The sequence below is a fragment of the Gallus gallus genome, chromosome 21, assembly GCF_016699485.2.
Source record: "Gallus gallus isolate bGalGal1 chromosome 21, bGalGal1.mat.broiler.GRCg7b, whole genome shotgun sequence".
Taxonomy (NCBI): Eukaryota; Metazoa; Chordata; class Aves; order Galliformes; family Phasianidae; genus Gallus; species Gallus gallus.
This window is the reverse complement of record NC_052552.1, coordinates 1,130,194-1,152,369: the sequence shown is the minus strand read 5'-3', so window position 1 is coordinate 1,152,369 and position 22,176 is coordinate 1,130,194. Positions and strand designations below refer to the sequence as shown.

Here is a 22,176-nt window from a genome sequence, read left to right as displayed (position 1 = left end):
TTTGTTCTGCTGTTTCCCCTTTTAGGTGACAGCGAGATTGTAAATAATATGTACGAGACCGACCCTGATCTCCTTGCTGGCGAAAGCGCAGAGGAGGAAACAGAGGACAGTATTATGTCCCCCATCCCTGTCGGACCTCCATCACCCTTTCCCACCAGCGAGGACTTCACTCCCAAGGAGGGCTCGCCCTATGAAGCTCCCGTCTACATTCCTGATGACATTCCAATCCCACCAGATTTTGAACTCAGAGAATCTTCGATTCCAGGGGCAGGGCTAGGGATTTGGGCCAAAAAGAAGATTGAAGTTGGGGAAAGATTTGGACCTTATATGACAGTACAAAGGAGCACATTAAAGGAAACAAACTTTGGATGGGAGGTAAGCGTGCCCAGCGTGGTAATCACATTAATTTGTCTTTGCAAACTGTTCGTAACGCAAGTTGAGTCCCATCTGACTGGGGACAGAGGCAGTGACTTTGCTACTGCCATATCCCTGTGTGTTTTGTGCCCAAGGTTCCATGCAGCATTCAAAAAGCAGCAGAAATCCTTTCAGATAACTACTGGGGCTACAAATACGGCTCCAGCACCATTTTAGAAGGTTGCTTTCAAATGATGTTGGGTCACTCCTTGAAGTGCTTGTCATTTTCAGATTGTGTTCAGAACTTGTCACAGTGGGAGAAATATGATTAGTCGCGTCATGTTTTGTAGTTGGGTGTGTTACCTTTGACTTCCACTCCGTGTTAGCTGTGCAGGCACTATTAACTGGTCATAGAAAATAGCATGTACCCATTAACACCCTAGATGTTCTTGAGCTCTTGCTCTGCAGCAAAGATAAAGGAATGCAAAAGTCATTTTCCCCTCAGAACTAAACAAAACCCATCTTCAGTGGGAAAAACAGTGCTGTCCCAAAACTCGTGTGTCTTTCTCCCTGCTCTGGGGGGATTATCCCAGCAATCTCTCTTACTCTGCTGTATTCTTGATTTGAAAGTATCCATACCTGCAAGGATGATCCTAAATTAAAGCAGGTTCTAAGCACAGCAGAGCGTAACATGCAGGAATGGAGTTTTGCCTTCCTTTCCTCTGCCTGAAGCACTGATGCTCGGCTGCTACCTGGTGTGAAGCGGTCACTGCTGGAGCACAGAGGTGGGATGGGGCCAAGAAATGTGGCCATGGCCATAAGCAGAACACGATGGCAGGAGCCCCGGTTGCTTGGAAAACGAGGCCCCAGAGGCCAGCCTGGAGTTTGGAATATTCTGATTGTATTTACATTGCTGGTTTTTGAAGTCTCAACAAATGGGCCAACAGAGAGGTGCTGTGGAGCCCAAGGAACTGCATCCAGATGTTTTGGTTTACCTTTAAAACACATTCAAATTGCACAAAGAAGCGGAGTACGCTTGCCGTGAAAACAAAGCTCAGTCCTATCTTGTCATTGCTCTGCAGTAGGAAATTCCTGAGGGGCTGAAATTGGAGTTTGGGTCTGTGTTGGAGCTCAGTCCCCCTTTCTCTTTCCTGATGCGGGGGATGCACAGCTGAGTTTCCATCCCCCCACCTCCCCATATAGAGCTGCATTGCTCTGAGCTTGTCTCTGTGTAGGCTTCTTTTCTTGTGAATTATCGTGGCAGAACATTTGCTTGGTATTGCCATGTCACCTTCAGCACGTGGTTTTCGAAGAAAAAAATGGAACAAAATGTGCTGTTGATATCTGGGCAATAGTTGGTAGTGGGCAGCTCGGGGTTACCTGCTCACACTGCCGTCTGCGCTGGAAAGCACCTTGAGCCATACGCCATTGTGGTTCTCTGTAGGCTGCAGTGTGGCAGCTGCTCCTGCAGAAAGGTGGGAGCTGTGTTTTTCTGGACCTCAGCACTTACAGCTGACCTTACTTTTAATTTTAAGTGTGTTTCAAACAAAGGTTTGCGGGGTGATTTTTTTGCACCAGCTCCTGTCCTCCGTGGCTGCTGGAAGTCAGGCCAAACTTGAGCAGTGCGGATCCTTTCTTCTGTGACCTTGGCGTAACTTTGTCCTTGTCTTTTGTATTTCTGGTACAGGTTTGTATTTACATTCATGGTTTTAAGAACTGTTCCCTCTCTCCATTACGCACGGAGCGCCAGGCCTGATACAAGCCCTATCTATTAACTTGGGTCTCCATTGACTTTGTGATACTGTTTATTTTTGCGGTGTGCACGAACAAACTTTCCTTCTCCACGGCCCCTCTCACATTTCTGCGGTGCTTTTGTTCTCCTGTTGGACAGGAACATTTCCCAGCTGAAAGGAAGGAATATTTGTCCTCCATCAGATGTCCTCAAACACTGCCTTAAACCCACCCCAGCGCTCTTCCTTTGACCTTGCCTGTTCCTGCAGGCACTCTGGAAGCCTTTCACTTCCCAGTATGTCTTAGAAACTTGCAGTCACTCCGAACCTTCCCATTTCCCTTGAGAAAGATGCAGAGGTGCCTTTGTGCTGAGCAGGAATCCCTGGGATAACGCTGCCTCTGCTTGCATGTTGGCCCCGAGCCGTGTCCTCAGCATGTAGGAATAGCCATAGAGCCATTTCCTCAGCAAGCTTTCCATGCGGCCACTGGTGCTGAGCATCCGTGCCACGAAAACATTTCTGTCCTTTGTCAGTAAAGTCGAGGAGGCAGAGCAGAACAGAGGAATTTTCCCTCCCTCTGTACCGCGTTCATCAGACTTGTGCCTCCTTTCCTACAGCCCCTGCCTGTTGTTTCCTGCAGCGGCGATGAGCCTCACAGATGCAGTTTTGTTGTGCTCCAAGAGGAATGTGCCTTCTGCAACTTGGCATTCATTTTTTGACAGTGCGTCTCTGTAAGTTGTGGTTTGGACTCACAATGGCTCGAAATCAAATGCTTTCATTAGGCTCTGATAACTAATCAGTGCTGGCTAATGGACGCATTACCGGTGCCTTGGAATGGTCAGTCCTATGAGTTACATTAGTAATTTTTATTTTAGGAAGGATAATTGTTCTTTACACCCAAACTACCACTCACTGATAAGTCCTCATTGAATTTCCTGTACTTTATACTCTGGATAATGCTCCTGCCCAACCTATAGTCCTAAAACTTGGGTGTTTTGGGGGTCTTTTTTTAATGATCAGCAGTTTCTTCATTTTAATAGCGTTTCTGCCTTTTGCCCAAGGAATTCTTACCCTTCATCCCAGCAGATCTGCTGTCAGACCAACTCACCTGCACGCCCCTGGCACTGCTAATAGCAAGGAATGCTGTTTGCTGTGTGGACACCATCAGCACCGTGTCAGGGTCCTGGGAAGCTGCAGCTGGTGCTGCTGTATAGGAGGCATTGCTGGGCCCTGGGGGGCACACGTCTGCCCTCTGAGCAGGTTTATTTTTTCTGATGTCATTAATAATAATAATAATAAAAATCAATTTTGGACATCTAGAAGATGTGCTTAAGGGCTTTGGTTTGCAATTGATCTCTGCTCTATCCCACACGTGAGCGCTGCACAAATAGCTTCTCTTTTCAAGCCTCGGCAGGGCTGGGGGTGTGAAAATGAAACCGAAACAGAAGGGTAAACTGCATTTCTTCGAAGTCATTGGGAAGCTCCTGTCTGCAGACAGAGCTCTGCCCTTCCTTCAGCCCAGCTGTCTGATCCTGACCCGGCTCTGATGTCAAACATCTCACTCCAGGAGGCAAAGAATCATAGGATCATCAAGGTTGGAAAAGCCCTACAAGAATGCTATTTGCTGCAACTGTCAGCTTACTTGTGATTTCCACTAACAGCCTGAAAATTCATAGGGAGTACAGGATGCCATGTCTCACCTTGAGGAAAAGAGATGGGATATTTTTTTTCCCATCATTTTGGGTGTCTTTGCTTTTAACCAGACAGGAGTGAGCGGGTTAAGACTGGGTGATAAAACACTGTTGTAGTGAATTCCTTTGTTTTAATGCTCATCTTAAGAAACTGTTTGCTGCAACGGAACGCTGAAGTTCTGACTTGTAAAGACAAGGTAGGCTTTTATTTTTTAACACATGCAAAATAAGTGCTTTCCTTTCCATAAGGGCAAAGATAGAAACTGTCCCATGAAAGAGGAATAGCTGTGCAAAAAATAAGAGCTGGCAGCTGAAGATGCAGCATTCTTGGCTTCACATCTGGGCCAGTGGAAAACTGCTGTTTTCTGAGCGTGCTTTCTGGTGTCAGCGATTTGCAGGAGTTCAACCTCCTGGTTCCCACAAAGCAGAGTACCCAAACCTTGTCGGGTTTGTTTGTTTTTAGAGGTGCTCATAAATGCTGAGGAAATTGGGCTTCACAGGACTGGCATTGGGGGCCGAGAGGAGAACTGTGCTGTATCTCCTCAGGTCTTAGAAATACTAAGATAGGAAGGGGGCTGTAAGCATTCTTTAAATGTGACGGCTGTGTCATGCTTCCCAAATTCACTTTAAATGCCGATACAGTTTGTTAAAGAAAGCGTGTCCTTGTCTGTCCTGTTTTGAAACAAAATATAGGGCTTGAAATGGGCAGAGAAATCTCAGGACCTCTCTGTGCTCATCCCTTGCTCGTGTTCTTCAGCTTGCAGGCTGAAAGGATGTGATGACATTTCCTTGTAGCTATTCCTCATGCATCTTCTGATTCATTCATTTTCTCCGGCCTCTGCCTTTCCCTTTGGTTTGGGGAGGGCATAACAGCCTCTGTGGCTTAGGGAAGGGCTCAGGGATGGCTGCTCTACTGCCACATCTCATCTGCTGTGGGGAGCAGTGCTGGAGGGCTCAGTGTACCGAGGGCAGATCCCACTCCCTCCAGAGAAATCTGGAGGCTGGGGAGCATTTGTATCAGTTGTAATGGAGGATAAAAATTACAAATGCATCCACTGATACCCAAAGTGGAAGGGCTGAAATGGGTACCCTTCTTCTGTGCTTCACCAAATGCCTCAATGTGAGGGTTAAAAGAGTGAGTCTTTTTTAGGCCCGGGAATGCCGAGATGTCTTGCTCTATCTTAGGCACTTCTCTCAAACATGGGTATATAAGGAATTAGGGAAAAAACAAGAAGAGACAGGGAAAGGGAATGACTAAGAATACCTCCTGATATTTCTCCTTTATTTCCATAAGGGGTAATAACTCATGAGCAATCCGGCAGAGGGCACTTTCTTTAAATAGAACGTTCTGATTCACAAGCAGAAAAAGGAAATAAATATTTTCTTTTCGACTTCGAGACACATCCATGAATGCCAGCTTCTGAGATGGTATTTTATCATCCATACTTAAAAAAGAAAAAAAAAAAAAGGAAAGAAAATCCCATGAATAACTCAATGTATACCACAGGATTTGAGAAAGAGCTCTTTCTCGTTGTCAAAAGACTTGCAGAATACAGGGCTCTATTTCTTCCTCTGGAATGTTAACCTTCACAGAAGCCCGACCTTTATTTTGTCCTCCCCCAGAAGTGTGGGGCTGATGGGGCGTTGGAGCACAGGAGGCTGCTGCAAAGGAAATGATCAGTAAGGTAGAATTAAACCTTCGATATAGGTGGGACTTGAAAGGAGGCATCATTCATGCAAGGCAACTTGCCCTGTAGTTGTTGGCTACTCCTGCGTGGTCACCAGGACGCGCGTGGGGGTGCTGGTGGGCAGCACACATTGTGCTATGGGTCAGCGGATGGGAACCCATGTTCTGTAGGGGATCTGCAGGCTGCCTGGTAAAGATTTCACGTGTTCACTCAGTTGTTCTCCAAGGAAAGCTTCTCCTTTGTCTCCGAGGTCCAGAAAGCACTGTGTTAAGGCACCAGAGCAAGCTGCTGCTTGGCTGTCAGTCACGGCTTGAATGCTCAGGGCTATGCTTGGGCTCTCAGGTTTGGGACATCAGCAAAGCTTGTAGGGAGCCTCACTTGGGTTCCTGCTCAGTCCTGAAGTCTGATGGCTGTGAGTGAAATTGCTTTACCTCAATCTGTGCAGTGCGAGGAGGAAAGGAACAACGGGAGATTTTCCAGAGTAAAACACTAATTGCTTTTATAGAAAGGGGAAATCACGTTCTCTGCATAATTTGGCACTGTCCTTCTCTTCCCATAGCAAATAGGGAGCAGCACCACAGATCTGCAGGGCTGCTAAATATAGTGACTCTTACTCTGTGGGATTTTAGCACTTCTCGCATTTTGGCACTTAGGTTGCTTCTTATTTGGCTCCCGGAACGCAAAAGGATTTATGTTGTTGTACATAGAGACGAAAATGAGAAGTTGGGTCTATTGCTCTTTCTTAAGTAGTAGCGCATAGTTGGGTCTTTGTTCCTCACCTGTTAACATCTCAGCTAATTATTCATCCTTTCCACTTTTTGTTTATTTCATCAGTGCAAAGTACTGGGACCTCTACAAAATGAGACGGCCCTTGTGCTGAACGTTTGCAGCTATGAAAAACACGAGCTGTTTGTGCAAGGAAGGCGCGCAGCTCATTCCGAGTCCCATTTAGGAACGTTAGTGGAAGGAATACGTCTGCAGGAGGAGGCCTGGTGGCAGACCAGGAGGGGTTGGTTGGAGCAGAAGGAACATTTCTGGGCATCGGGGTGCTGTTGGCGGTTCTGCTCCCGATTGGGTGCTCTGTTTTCGACTCGTGGCTGAGGCCAGCTGCGTTGTGAGCACCCGCCTGGAGCTGCTTGTGCAGCTCTCCCGTTTCCTGGCTCTCACTGTCCGCTCTGAAGGCAAACAGATAAGGAGATGGTTTGAGGCACAGGGCTGAGTGGAAGCTGGTTGCCTTAATCGGGTTCCAGCCCGGTGACGGCGCGCTGCGACCGTGTAATGTGTTTGCATTGATCAGAGACATGCACATTCAAGTGGGCCGGGTAAATAAAGGAGAGGCATCTCTGCGAGTCCGTTTGTGTACACATGGGGCTGGGAGGGCCCCGTCGGAACTTGCCGTCCCTTATCCTCGCTGTCAGAAATGCACAAAACATGCTTAGAAGAAGGAAAGTGCTTTCCAGCGATGCAGATGCGCTGCTCATGCACACGCTGCAGCAAGGCTTTCTTAGGCTGCTCTTGGCAGTGCGCTGCTAATGAAGGAAATCTCCCGTAGCTGCTGGGACGGGGTGATGTGTAATCAGTGATGCAGCGGTTCAAAGCCCTGTTCTGTAAGAAATAGCTTTGTTTGAAGCGTTTTGTACCCCCCCTGCGATGGGAGCTCAGCCCCTCATGTCCATGTTTGCACCGGGGCGCTTTGCTCGGCACAGAAGTGGCGTTCTGTCCCTTTTGATCTGATTAGCAGCAGTATGTTTCCTCACTTTCAGATAATGCCCGGGCAAGTCGTCGCTTTAATTGTACATCTCATTGTGCCATCCCTGTTCAATCATGTTCAAAAATACCTACATCTCACCCTTGTCCCCCACCTCCCTTTTCCCATTTAGATCTCACTGAAGTCCATTCTCCCTTATCAGCACAGTAATTTCATGAGCAGAGCTAGGATTTCTGCCGTTTAGGCCCCGGCCATTGTCTGTCGCAGCTGCAGTCAAGATAAACCCTCACCCAGAACAAAGTTGGAGTGACCTTTTACAAGCAGAATCTGCCTTGTTTCCCTCCAGACTAATTTATCAGCCTTCATTTCAGCCTAGTCTCTCAGCAGAGGCCTGAAAGAACATTACAGAGAGCATGAATGAACAGGGGGATTAAGATGCTTGGCTAGTCCCTCTTTTTCATCAGACACCTTCTGGATTTACTGAGATGTAAGCTGTAAATGACCGTAAGTGGTGAACTGCCTTAAACTTGCAGGAAGGGAAAGGGAAGGGGTGGAGGGGGGGGGGGGGGGAGGGGGAATCACCAAAGCCAAATGTTTGGGAAAGAAGAGGTTTGTGGGGACCCGGATAAAGCCCTGTGCTGGGTCTGGCACACACTGAGCCCTGGGGTCAGCACTCCGTCCCGGGCAGAGCAGCCAGAAAGGTGTCTTGTGAATTTCAATCAACCCATGTGTTGACTTAAAGCTAACCCAAACAACGGGATGACACGTCTGTCTGTGCTCAAAGTATTTTCTTGTGCAGCAAAGCAGCAAAAATGCCAATAGGAGCGTGACTTCAGTGCCGTGAGAGCAGTTCTTTTTAAGGTGAACTTGGCCAACATGAAATAGCAGATCCACTTGGAGCTGACAGCAGCTGTAATCCGAGGGGCTTGCTGTGGGGAGGGGAACCAATGGCAGTGCCCTTAATGAGGGGAGCTGTCGGCACGGCTGTCTGCACAGTGCAGGAGCTGCTGTGCTGCGATGGGGTAACGCTGCCCCTTGTGCCATGGCACTGCAGGTTCAGTTCCCCCACCTTTCAGTTTTCTTCGTCTTTCGTTTAACGAAGCAAAGGGTCGATGAGTAACTTGGAAACATTGCTGTTAAAGCAGGAGCTGAGGGGAGGCAAAAATCCTCGCCGATGGAACTTGAATCGTTGTGGATTGCTTTAGTGGAGGTGACCTGAAAGCTTTTGCAAGGGAAGAATTAAACACAGCTCCGGTGGCTCAGCCTTTGGGATCAGCGGTGGTGGTGGTTATTCTTCCTGCATTAATGCATGGGGATCTTCTGCAGCCACCCCTGGGCAGAGCGTGAGCTGCGTGCCGGTAGCAACGACCACGTGCAGAAATGCAGGGAGGTTTGGCACTTCTGGAATGTAATTTGGCCTCTTGGTATGGCATTCATTCTATCATCCCTGGAGGTGTGAGCCCCACTCGTGTGCTGGGAGAGCCTGGCACCTGGGCTGCGAGACCTCCTATCTTCTGCAACCTTATCTACCAATAAATCCCAGCACAGCAGTTGGCATTTCCCTTTCAGAGCCATAAAAGCTCTTGAAGTGCAGTGGCTGGTGGTTGTAACAAAAAGGGGGAGAAAAAAATGGACTTCTATAAACCTTTGGAAGACTTCTGATTGGATATTTGACTGAAAGCTCAGGCTGTGATTTCTTTGCATCTTCTGTGTTGCTTTTCCATAACGCGGTTCTGCTTTTGCAGCCTTTCAGCTACTGCTATGGAAGTTGCAGTTGCTGAGTTGATGCCATCCTTTCTGCACTCAGCAGTGGTGGTGTTTAATCTCATACTGAAAGAGGTTAATAATGCAGAAGCCCTGTGCTGTAGTCGAGATGACACCCAGTTCTGTGTTCTGCAAGGGGCACGTGTGTGTGATATATCAGTAAACACATGTTTAAATTTACTGCTTGCTGTGAGCAGCGGTTGGCAAGAGTAGGAATGCAGCGAATTCAGAACGTGACTGATAAAATACTGATACTGTATCTTTTAATTTATTACCTGTATTACCCACACTCTGTTTTCCACTCTGTTCTCTCTCCTTTGCGAGTTGTGTTTTCACTAGACTGGCATTTTCCTACTCTGATGAATTAACTGTCAATTGAAGTTAGTGAGATAAATCAAAACAAATGGACACACTGCTCCATATTGACTTTCTCACTGCCTGATTCTGAAAACCACTTTGAGCACTTTGCTGCTATTATGCTCGCTTGGTTCTAAGCAAATGGACAAGAGGGAAGGAACTGGGGGAGGTGGGTGTTTAATAGCCATCAGTTACATTCTCACTATCTCTGCTTCATCTGGGATCTTGTCAACAGTGAGATCTGCAGCATTTACCTAGAAAGAAGACACTTGGCATGGCGTAAGAGAATAAAATGCTAAGTGGCTTTCAGGAAGCATGCTGCATTAAAGCCTGGGCCTTTTCGAGTGTGGTCTTAATCCACTGGAGAAGTGTTGTGGGGGACAACAGTGCCCAAAGGAGAGCCTTCTGGTCAGACCCAGCCCAGGCTGTGTGCAGGACAGCCCCAAGCAGAGCCACGTCTCTGGCCTGAACCCACACGAGGTTTGCTAGCAGTTGTGCGGGAGTTTTCTGTCTATAATTACATCGTTAGGGGATAAGGGACTTCAAGGTGTCAAAGCCTTTTATCTCAAGATAGAATCATTGCTGGCCTGGTTTACTGTTTGTGCAGGCGGATGAGTGCTGATCAGGTATCCGATGACTGGGGTCATCTGTGTCCCCAATTAGACAAAACACTTTGCTGAAGTGATGAATAAAGTCGATCTGAGATGCACACGTCTGACTGGTGGCGGACGTGGTGGAAGTCCCCAGGTGAAGAACGCGTGGTGCTTGGGTGCAGGCACTGCTCCTCATCCTTACTGCTGTGTGATAGAAAGTGATGGATTGTTTCTAAACACGAGAATAGAAAATCCATCGGCGTGTCTCGAGCAGGGCTGCGTGGATCAAATGCCAGCCGTACCTCTGGCTGACCTTGGTTACGCCGCGTGCTTTGAGCCAGAAGAACAAGCATATTCCTGCCATACAGCAAGTGTTGAAATTCCTTTGTTATTTGTTTACTTGTATCTTAAACATCTGCGCCTCCATGCTTGGCTTTGAAATGCATTCTTGATGAACCCGATTATTTTTCCACAGCCATCCCCTGATGGTGCACTGTGCCTTCCTGCGCATCCAGCACCGCGCTTTGCAAGCAAATTTCACACCTTCTCACCTGGAAGGGATGTTGTAAACTTTAATTCAAGAAGTAAAAGGTTAAAAAGAAACGTACGTGCGGAGGAATGGATGGAGGAAAGGGGTAAAGCCTCTCAGCAGTAGGTTAATTGGAGAGTGGAATACCAGTGTAGATGGGAGCACATAGTTTCCTTGGACAATGTGCTAAAGAACTGGGAGCTGGGAAGGACCAGCTGGGATTGTTAGTGAATTAGCTGAAGTCAGAAACCGCTGAATGGAGCAAAGAAGTAAAGGGGAAATGAAGGTTAGGGTATAATTCAGTCTAAATTAGGTGGGCCATTCACAATGCATAAAAGGGCTCTGAGCTTCCTTTCTTGGGGAAAATGGGTAGGAAAGCTCACTTTTATTTGGATGCGGGCTGAGTGGTTGATTTTAAGAATGTGCATACCTAGAGCCTACTTTTGGGAAGTGCATTATCCCACATGAGTCTGGAGGAAGCTTTGAAAATGCCATGAGCCTGAAAGACAACGGATTTAATAAGACAGAATCACAACCGTTACGCTGCAGAAGCACGTCCTTTTAATCTGTTAGGAACTGAAACAAATTCCCTTCACTTATTCAGTCTTTGCTTGCTCGTTTTGAATGGGGAAAGCTCTGTGTCTGCTCACCTCTGAGCCCCCGGTGCCTGAAATCCCCCCTGGTTTTGGCCTATCTCTCCTTGTTTTTGAGGAAATTGTACTGTCGGTGTACTTGTACTAATTTCCAAGTTTTGCTTCTGAAGGGTTGTGCCACGGAAGGGGATGTTGCAGGCAAAGCAAACATGCTTGGAGAGAATGGGTTTGTTCAACCTTAAATCATGAAAAGCAGCGTTTGTGGGAGGGGAGAGGGAAAATGGGCAGGAGAAAGAAAATGTGAGCTGGCACTGTAGCTGGCTTGCTTTATTTATTTATTTGCAGTAGGGAGAGTCTTGAATGAGCCTCGCAAAGCCAGCCTTCCAGTCATGCTGGAGAGGAAAGCAAAGGACCAGTCCCTTGTTGTACCAGTAGAGTCATGTGTACGTCCCAGAGCACCTCCCCAGGCATTTCACTTGTCAGATGTTACGCTTCTACACTGCATGCAGCTTCGTACTTTGCGTGTGTGTCACTGAGAGCGGGCAAAGCCAGCTGGCTCGGGTGCTTTGGAGCCCCAAGGCAGGGAGGCAAAGAGCCGCCATTCCAGTCCGATGGGAAGAGCTGTGCTGCATCCCCGCTGGTGTTGCTGCATTGGATTTCTGTGGTGATGTTCCAACTCCCTTGCCCTCAGTTTGCCTGTTCCTTCCATTGTCTGTTTGATGACAAAAATGGACCTTTTCTCAGCTTAGCAGATACTTGAAGCTTCCTTGGAGATCAGTCAGTACAATCCAGCCCTGATCGGCGCGTTGTCTGTGGGCACAAAGTGATGGCAGCACCCATTGCAGTGATGTGGTTTCTGGCTGTGCAGAGCGTGCCAAAGCTACCCCTGGGTGATGCTGGCTGTTTTGTGCTTTATGAACCTGTCTGCAGGCACATGATGCTGGATTCCTAATTAAATAGCCCATCTGATTGGTGCTGTTGTGGTTGATCAGAAAGAGCTTGGTAGGAAGGTGTTACTTGGCTGTGACCAACCCCAGTGCTGGGCTGGTGGGACCGGAGTCCTGTGCTCTTACTGGTTCCCTGCACGGCCCAGCTCACTTCTGCATTCCCTCTAAAGGCTTATGTCAAGCTCAGTCGATTTAAATGAGATTCAGGGCTGGAACGGCAATAAGTGTTCAATCAAAGTATTTGATAAATCACTTAAACAATCTTGCAGATTGCAAATTCTGTAAATGCAAGTTCTGCACTTATTCAAAGCTAGTGGATGTGACAAGACTAAGAGACAGCAAAGTCAAAACAGCAGGGAGAAAAACTCGGATTGTTTGATGAGATTAAAATGCCAGCGATTCAAGTGGCAGGCAGGTAGGGCTGTGCTGCTGGTGGAGCGTTCCAGCCAATACTTGAGCATTTACCAGGAGAATATACAGATGGGATAAAGAAGAGAAGGCTGATTTGATGATTGCAGCATAATTTTACCTTTACTTCAGGGTATGTGTGTTTTCCTTAATGTCTTGAATGGCATAATTTAGATGGTCAGGAAAGTTTTCTCCCTTATTAAATGCAATGACAAGTGACTGTAGGAGCGGGAGAGGGGAAATCTCAACAAACCCCACATGCTTTGAATGCTGAGCAATTGCTCCCAGGTAAGCCGGGCTGCAGCTGAGCTTCCTCAGGGAGCAGTGACTCTGAGCAGTGTCTCCTCCTGAAAGGTGAGAGCAAAGTGCTGAAACCAACTCTTTGATGTGACTTTAAGGCGCTTTGTGACCCTCTGCAGACAGGAATACATCGAGTGGTGCATTTAATGATTTCTTTTTCGTATACAGTTTTGATTCTCTCAAAGAAGTGTGGAAGAAATGAAAGCAAATCAAAGCTTGCTGAGCAGCTTCCAGAGCGAAGTCTTTTGCTTTCTTGTTTAACCTTTCTCCTTCTTATTAATGAAGGAAGGTTACCAAATTATGACGGAGGGGAATGCACGTGTTGCCAGTGCTGACACGAAGGGGAGAAGCAAGGTTGGAAATCAGGGTTTTCATGGTCACCAGGAGGAAAACTGCATCACTGCCTATGGCAGGGGGTTTGGAACTAGGTGGTCTTAAAGGTCCCTTCCAGCCCAAACCATTCCACGATTCTGTAGTTCTATGATTTTAGCTTGTGGCCATTGCTGATATTGAGCATTTTGTTTTCATCTCAAACCAGCTGGGTTTGGCGTGGGGTTCAACGTTCCCTTATCTTTGTCCCTGTTTGTAATACCGTGGGTCTTATTAAGACCCTGGTCCCAAACTTCTGTGTGCTTCCACCATTGGCACGCCTCTACTCATCAGAAGTCAGAGTGTGGTGACTTGTTGTGAAGGCTGCAGTGGGATCCAGGTGACCTGGAGTGGCTCTGATCCCTCCCAGGCGCTTATTAACAGGGGCAGTTGCAGGGGTCCGATCTCCTCGTCTCCTCTGCCCCAGCTGTTCTATCACAGATGAGGAATATCTTAATTAGCACTGAAGACATTCCCAGCACTCGCTAGCCGTCACTCTTTCTCCCATAGAATACACGCGTTTTGCACATTGAACGCATCATCACTGATGGAAATCAGCAGCCACAGGGACTCTTACAGCACTGTGACTCACATAGAAGGTAGAGCTCCCTCCTAATCCTGCCCTGCTGCCACTGCCTTGCTTTGCTGCGTGTCTGCAGCTCTGTCTTGTGGACTGGGAGAGGTTAAGGCCGTGTGTGCACGCAGGCGTGTGTGTGCGTGCGTCTGTTGTTTCTTTCTTCTTGAAATGCTTCACCACAGTAGGCAAAATGGATGAAACATAGAAAAAGAGAGACAATAAATAGTTTCCTAACCTGGCTTGGATAATAGAGAAAGTTCGTTAGATTTATTAATCCTCATTTTCCTTTGGACTGTCAGGCTTAGAGTGACAGTAAAAAAGCTTGTGACGACTTTGGCTAATTTGCACTTCATTCACTTTCTCATGAAAACCCATCAGGATGACTGAAGAACTGCTCTGCAATTGACCTTATTCAATGGCAGAGTGATATACTGGGAAACAGGCCAGTTTTTACAATGCCGAAAAGAGCAAATTGGACGGAATCTTTGTTCCTCTCTTTTTTCCCCTTTCCTTTTTATGCCAGTCTTGCTCTAGTTAAGCTCTCTCATTTGTTCCAGCAGTAGCTCCAGGGCTCGGGTCACCCTCTGGGGCTGCCATCGCAGGTGATCGCTGGGCTGCCGGCCTGGGCGTGGGGTGGGGGCACACTGGAAGCCCTGCAGCGAAGTGCTCAGAAGGGGCTGATGTCCACGAGCTGCATTTGGGCTGCCTGGGGGAGGTGATGGGGCTGCGGGGTCTCAGCAGGGAGGGGGAGGGAGGGCTTTCCTTGTGCATCTGGGAAACTTTGTGCTCCTCTGTGTGCACTCCAGATCTGCCGTTGTCCTCAAAGGGAAGCTGAGGTGCTTCAAGTAGGAGGAATTTGTCTGGTATATAGGAGAATGGCAAAGCAATTTGAGCCTGGGACCTGGGGACCAGGGCTGCTGCTGTCTGGGGGGGACATCCTCCACCCACGTCCCATTTATATTGACTGGAATTACTGAAAATGCACCTTTGTTTTCAGGTTGTATCAAAAGTGGTTTCTAAAAAGATTTCTGGCTAGTCAGCTATAGCCGTCAAGGTATTGAATAGCAGTAAGTCCATGATGTGCTGTAGGTCCTGTGCCACTGGTGCCACACAGAGAGTGCTGTGTGTCAGCCTCCGGGCAGCAGCTTTCCGTGGGGTGGCTGCAGTGCTCATGTGATGTGCTCCCATAGGAACAGCCCGTTGGTCAGGTGTTGGTCATGCACTGGAATGGGCTGCAGAGGGACGTGGTGGAGTCAGCATCCATGGAGGTGTTCAGGAACCGCGGAGATGTGACACCTGGGGACGTGGTTGGTGGGCACGGTGGGGGTGGGCTGACAGTTGAGCTGGTGGTCTTAGAGCTCTTTTCCAACCTTAATGATTCCGCAATTTATTTCTGTTAGAAAATAGACATCCTACCAAAATAACAGGACTGGGAAAGCTCTCATCTCTCCAGAGCGGTGCCAGCTCAAATGCAGGCAGCCTGCTTCCGTGTGGGACACACAGAGGTGTTGGGCTCCTGCAGAAGAGCTCACAAACCTCATTGGGAAAGCAAACCAACAGGGTGAGGGGGCTGAGCTCCATGTGAAAGAGCAGAGGAAACAACCAAGCCTTCCCACAGACGCATTTGGGCCACACGTTTGCTTGAAGGAAGGAGCAGCACTGACCCCACGGGGGTCTCCTCGGCCTGCAGGCTCAGCTGGGAGCGGTGCTGCTCCGTGTGCCCCACGAGGCCGTGCTCCCGCAGCCCCGCACCGCTGGCACCGCGCTGTCATCTCCTCGCCCTCCTCCTCCGGTGCCCTCAGGTCCTCCAATTTCCCCTTCCCTCTCTATCAAATTCTGCCCATGTCCGCACCCTCATTAATCAATGTCAAGTCACAGAGTGTACAACAAGGGCTGTATTCTTCAACTGCCCCCTCAGCCCTCATACATCCCATTGTTCCAAAAAACTGATTCAGATGGCAAGAAAACAGCCGATGCAGCACATAAAAGAGATGAGACAGAAATGAAAAGAATCAAGGAGGGGAAAAAGAAAAAAAAAAAAAAAAAAAAGAGGAGGCATTTTTTTCCCCTGAAACACTCGAATAAATACTCAGCAATGATAATTTAAATTATTCATACATTTATGAAAACATCCATTGAAAAGTGAAGTGTATGATGCTCTTTGTCTACTTTACTTTGTCTCTTGTTTGTGATTAACCTTTACTGTAACTTGGGCTGGCAGTGCCACGATCACAAAGAGCAGACTTTTCCTTCCATGGGAAAAAATGTTTCATCGTACCCCAACGAAAAATCAAGTGGAGGTATTTAGTGCTGATGCGGCGATTTGGTGCGCGGCGTTAAAGATGCAACTGTTATCCACGTCTGTGGTCCCAACGCTGCTTCTTGTAGGAAAGAAAGAAGGAGAAACAAGAGACAAAGCCAGCTTTTAGCAGCGTGCTCCCTCCCAGGGCACTGTGACATATATTTACTTGCGGTGCCGTGACGTCCTTCAGGAGCCGTGGAGCTGCCATCCATGGCGCAGATCTGCTGCCCTCAAAGAGGGACAATCTGTACGTGTAGGAGCACAGACAGCTCCTGAAAACATGGAAATGGGTGAAAAGGAAAGCCAGGCTGCTTTATTTCAGCTCCTCTTAAGACAGACAAACTATGCAGCAGCTATTCGTACAATAGCAGTAATGATTTCATCCAAAAATGCGCGACTTTACAGCCTGTGGAAGTCCAGAAAGTTGTTTCTTTTGCCTTCTAGATGGGCTCTTTTGCTCCAACGCTGTGGTCTCTGGCTGGCTTAGTAAACCTCCGTTTGTGGCAGGATGAGTATGAGAATAGTAAATGCCCATAGCGATAAAGAAACGAATATTGGGAATAAGAATAATAACTTGGGAGGTTTTGGAAGACTCAGAGCTGTGGGGATTGTATTTTTTTGGTGTATTTCTCAGATTCTTACTTTTAGCAGAGACCAAGAGAAACAGTCAGAGCAAGGCTTCTCTTACAACTCCGATGTCTTGCTTGTAATTCATCACGTTTCCATCCAACTCCGAACCGGAGCGGGCTGGAGAGTGTCACATAATCTATAGATAATCATCCAAAACATTTCTATTCTCAAGTGAACATATTTCGTCCTGCAAATATGCATGTATGCCTTCCATAACGGGCTGATTACGTGGGAGGGGAAGCCATTGTCTAGCAGTCAAAGCCAGGGGATTTTGAGCAAAGATCCAGTTACTCTTGTGTTGACTCTGCAGTTGACTCTCCGAGTGACCTTGGACATGTCACTTATCCTTTGAATGCTTCGCCTCCTTCTGTAAATGGATATAGCAGTTTTGAGTACACGCAGGAAAGTGTGTCTGGAGCACAATAATGCATTCTGAGGTGGTCCCTCCCGGTAGGTGCTGCTGGCTCTTGGCACTTGAAGCTAACAGCAGTCTTTGGAGCCGTGGGGCTTTGCTAAGCATCACCGCTGTGCAGCTCATCTTGGGAATCTTGTATATCTGTTCCTTCGTACCCATTTCAGTCGGTTTCCACTTCTGTATTTCATCTTCCAGTTTTCAGCTCTTCTGCCTGGCGATTTCCGTACAAAATGACTCTAAACCCCCTTTCTTTGCATCTATCATGCCTAGGATTTACTGCTTTTGTATTTTAATACTGCCTCTGGATTTGCCTTTTGCTGAGGTGAAGCATGTGCCCTTGTTTCAACAGAAAAAAAACGTTTTTAGTAAATCCACTAGTGGATAAATCTACTGAAAGAGGCTGTCAGCCATAGGATACAGTATTTATATAGAAAGTGTGGTGGAAAACTGTATATTAAAAGAGGAAAGGAGCTGGAGCAAAAGTCCTAAATCAAACTTCTGGCAGCAGACTGTCCTGGTGTGTATTTCTTGTTTGACTGTGATTCCTTTTGCTTGGAAGTTATCCAGGAGTTCCTGGCTCAGTGACCTGGGATATTTTTCAATGTACGGACTGGATGGAGCAGTGGGCAAACTGCAGCAGGGCCTGGGGTTTTCCTTGGGCGTGGAGAGACACCCCAAAGTTTGGTTCCTTCTCCCAGCTGCTTTCCATCAGTCCTCCTTCAGCGCTCCCAGCTCCTCCCATCTCTCCAGCCCAACCTTTGGGCTTGCTTGGCTGTGCAGCGCTGCTTTGTTTTGGGTGAAGATGACTTAACTGGGTCTGGTTATGCTGTGTGCGATGCCATCACTCTGCGATTCACAGCAGTATGTAAGGAGATGTTGCACCTCTAATCTGCAGGGCTTTTCTGTGGCTGAGGAGCCAAACCAACGATGTGCTCAGTCCTCAGATGGGAGAAATCAGAGGGCGCAGCCCCACAAACCTTTTGTTGGGCCCTATGGCCCTGCAAGCCTTGCGTTGGGGGCAGCCCAGCCCTGCAGCCCTATGAGCCTTGTGTTGGGGCAGCCCAGCCCTGCAGCCCTATGAGCCTTGCGTTGGGGCAGCCCAGCCCTGCAGCCCTATGAGCCTTGCGTTGGGGCAGCCCAGCCCTGCAGCCCTATGAGCCTTGCATTGGGGCAGCCCTGCCTGCCCCACTCCTCACATCCCAGCATTGCCCTCGGAAGGGCTGGCGCTGATGGTGATGATGATGATGATGGTGGCAATGCTGCCCTGCAGGGCTCCCTCCTCCCGCCCGCCGCCGAGGCCAGGCTCTGGGAAGGTGGCCAAATGCCACCGGGGACACTGGAGCAATAAATCATCCTCCTTCCAACATCTGCAGGCCCCAAAGGCTAGCCCCTCGCCGATGATGATCTCGCCTCCCACCCCCTGCTTTTTATCCTGTCCCTCTCTGACAAAACACCTATTGTCGCAGCCTGAGTGAAGAAGAGTCCTTTCTGCTGCACAAAGGCCCTCTGAAGCCAAGTTGTGAGCTGCCAGCGAAGATGCCTATGTCTCTGCAGGGAGCCTATATCTCACTCTCTTTCTCTGTAGTTCATACTTTTTCTCTCTCACGGGGGTCACCCAAAGCCTTTCACTCTGGCTTCATATTCACATAAAGACATCAAGAAAAAGAAAAACCACACCAGAAAGAATTATTAGGCATGGCTGTCAAATGCTTTATGGGGGGGTGGGGGTGGTTCGGGGGGAAAGAACAGTAACTCTTTATGTGCTGGCATTGTTATAGGAGCTAATGTACTCCTGCCCGAGCGTGGTTAGCAGGAAGACATTACATGCCTTAAGAATTACAGAGAAATATTAAACTAACATATTGTATTTCAGCAGAAGGGCATTTCCTTCTAATTTCTGGGTTTCAGCAGGTTTTTGTAGGCTGTAGGAGGCTCTTTCTTGAGCCCGCTTTCTGGAACTGTTTTGTTATTTGGGGAAGCCCTCATTACATGGCATTTCTGAGCCGCAGAGGGATTTTTAGGAACAAGACTGAGGCGTCCCCAGCCTGCTTTTGCTGCTGGGGGCAGTTACAGCTCCAGGCACTGTCCCCAGAGCCGTGGTAGCATTTCCCATCTAATGGGCGCAGCTGCCCTGATGCTGAGCTGCAGCCAGGAGACCCTCCAGCAGGCAGGAGGTGCCTCTTGCACCACATTTGCTGGGAGGCAGAGCTACGAAAGCAATGGGGAGGTAGCAGAGCTGCTCCCATCTCTCAGCCTGCGCTCATGGGAGCTGTGCAGAGCTGCGCTCCGGGGGCTCCATCCATCCATCCATCCATCCATCCATCCATCCATCCATCCATCCATCCATCCACCCACCCATCCATCCATCCATCCATCCACCCGATGGCACGGAGCTCTGCATGCCTCAGCCCCAGGCTGTGCTTGGAGAAGACCTCACTGTCTTGGGGAGGGAGGTAAATTAAAAACTTCATTTAATCCTTTGGACAGCCAAGACTGTAAAGTTAACAGTCGAGCAAGCTATTAAAATTTACAGCGAGGCATCAAAACAGAAGAAAAGTGCACATGCATAAAGTTTAAAGCATCCTTATAAAAAGCCGGAAACCTAACACTGCATTCCTACAAATTATTCCCTTAGCAAACATTTTTATTTCCAATTAGTAAAAGAAAAATTGCTAATTTGCTGCAGTTGGACAGGCCTGACGTCTCAATCTGCAAAGTGTCAGTGCTGTGAAAGGAAATGTTTCACACTGTGCTGGAGAGAGAGAGCAGCTCTAAAGAGGGTCAGGGCATTGGGCCCAGAAACCAGATTGACTGGCCATAGTGCTAAATTACTCACACAAGACGCACATTGTCTGCGGTGCCAGCTACAGAGCGCTCACTTTCTCATTCTTTCCCTTTTTTAGCTGGTGCTGGTGGGGGAGGTGAGTGATGGGGGGGCCGGGGCTCAGCCCCTCAGCCCCGTGCTGGGTGAGGAGCGATGTAAATGGCGATGGGGGGCTCAGCTCTGATCCTTCTGGAGGGGCGGGGGGTGAAACCCCACAGCGCTGCGGTGCTGCATGGGATGAGGCTGATGCTGGGATGGGGTGCAGGCTGCTGCCCCTGCCCGCCCCCGCCAGGGCGCCGTCAGCGGGATTTTATGGCGTGCATCAGTGATAAATTCAGGGCTGAATGCCCCACACTGAACATGAGGAGATGCGGGAGGCCGCAGCTCTGATGTTGTGCTTCTTGTTATGCTTCTTCCTGCACGATGCGCAGCGCTCGGGAGCACCACAGCACCGAGCTCAGAGTGCTCCCACACCAGCAGCCTAAAATGCAACTTGATTTCACTGAGATACCCCCGGCACTTGCAGAGGGACATCAGCGAGCAGAGGGACATCTCCATTTCTCTTCCTGTAAGGAATCAGCACGAGACAAGGACCGGCTGAGTTGTGCTGAGCTCCTGCATGGGCGCAGCTCTGCGCAGGGCAGTTTGCAGCAGGAGTCTGCGGTGGGAAGGAAGCGCTGCACCTTGGTGCAACTCAGCCCCTTCCCAACCAGACGGCTCCTGCGTTTCTTTCTGCTGATAATCCCATCAGGACCTTTGTTTTCTGATAAAGCGAGATTCCGCTGGAGAAACCTAAACACATTAGAGGCTCCATTACATCCCCTGTGTACTTCTTGAACCTGCCTGGCGCTTCCTGTGCGTTAAACAGAGCAGATGGCTCCTGGAGCCATGGGCCGCCCCGCCGGCACCACGGCTGCTGGTCACCGTGCACAGCACAGCTGGGACGCCCCGATGTGTCCCTATAAAAAGGGAGAGAGAGGAAAAGACCTTGCCTTGGTGCGATGGCTGCAGAGCAGGGCTGCGCTGGGTTCTGTTTCCAAGAATGAAGATGCTAATCCTCTGAGTCACATCACAGCGCCTTCATTGATGCGAATCTCAGCGGGCAGTTGGGGAGGATCTGATCTCAAAACAGTGCTTCTCTCCGCTGGGGTGAAGAAAGGCAGAGAGGAAAAGCACTTATTTTGGATTCCAGGTCTGTCTCGCAGGGTGGAAGGCCAAGTCTGTGCCTGCTGTCTGGGACAGCCCTTCTATGTTGTACAGAGTGATCCCAGCGCAGGGCACAAACACAGGAGTGCCCCCTTGGAGAGGACAGGGAAGAGGAGGAGGGGGGGATTCGGCCATCCAGGAGGGTGTAGGAGGTGTTGGTTGGGGCTGGCTGGAAAGATCTACCAGGCACAGCCTGAACACAGCGAGTCACCATCGCTGCCAACCTTTCAGTTTTCCTTTTCTGATTTGGAGCTTTCCCCGTACAAGTTGAAAAATGATTTTAAGGAGAATCTGGTAGGAGAAGCAGCACTAAATGCTCAGTAAGTGCTTTCTTATCCTCCCTGCATCGCTGCCTGAGGAATGCAGAGGAGCAGCACTGCATGGAGCTGCTGGCACTTTGTGGGGCGCGGGCTGAGCAGTGCCAGCAGCCTGGACACAGTGTTCTGCAATGGCCCCGGCACGCACTGCGTGCTGCTGGGTGCTGGCAGTGCTGCAGGGTGCTGGCAGTGCTGCTGGGTGCTGGCAGAGCGGGGCACTTTGCATAGGCAAACACCTTCCCTCCTTGCTGCCAACCGCCTGCCCGAGCTGCTCAGCTCTGCCCGCAGGGTTCGTTTCCGTGCCTCCAGGAGCTCATGATGTATGTTGGGGAGGGAAGCTGCTGCCTGCCAGCTTCTTTTTTTGTCATTTATTTTTCTTCTGCGCCTGCAGGGTTGTTCTTTAAGCCATAAAAATACCCTCATGTTGTCCACAAGGTGTTGTTATCATTACAGCTGCGCACACCTTAAGGACATGAGTGTTACTTTCTCTTACTTACCTTCCATGGCAAGGACTGGCCACAACCCTTGCACTGCATATGCCTGTTTCTGTGGCAATGGCCCTGACCAAACCAGTTTGTAGAACCTTAGAATCGTTAAGGTTGGAAAAGACCTCCAAAACCATCAGGTTCAACCCCCAGGCCATCACTCACGCCCACTACCATACCCCTGAGTGCCACATCTGACAGTCCTGGCGCACCTCCAGGGACAGTGAGTGCCCCTTCCCTGGGCAGACTGCACCAGTGCTCAACCAATGGTTGGCCAACGGGCTGCTCCATTTCAAAGGGACAGCAGTTAATGCTTTTGGACGTGGTTCGGTGGGCAGCATTGGTGGTAGGTGAACGGTTGGACCAGGTGATCTTAAGTGTTCTTTTCC

At 49.0% G+C, this 22,176-nt stretch overlaps 1 protein-coding gene across 4 annotated transcripts in view; it reads left to right on the top strand.

Moving 5' to 3' along the window:
- The window catches only part of PRDM16 (PR/SET domain 16), a 398,575-nt gene that overhangs the window by 275,653 nt on the left and 100,746 nt on the right, over nucleotides 1-22,176 (top strand). For 3 of the 4 annotated variants that reach the window (XM_025142614.3, XM_004947378.5, XM_417551.8), the window contains one exon: nucleotides 26-375. The exons of the other annotated variant lie outside the window; for it this stretch is intronic. In XM_025142614.3, the coding sequence (XP_024998382.1) occupies nucleotides 26-375 (350 nt within the window). The remainder of the gene's footprint in view (nucleotides 1-25; nucleotides 376-22,176) is intronic. 4 annotated transcript variants of the gene reach the window in all.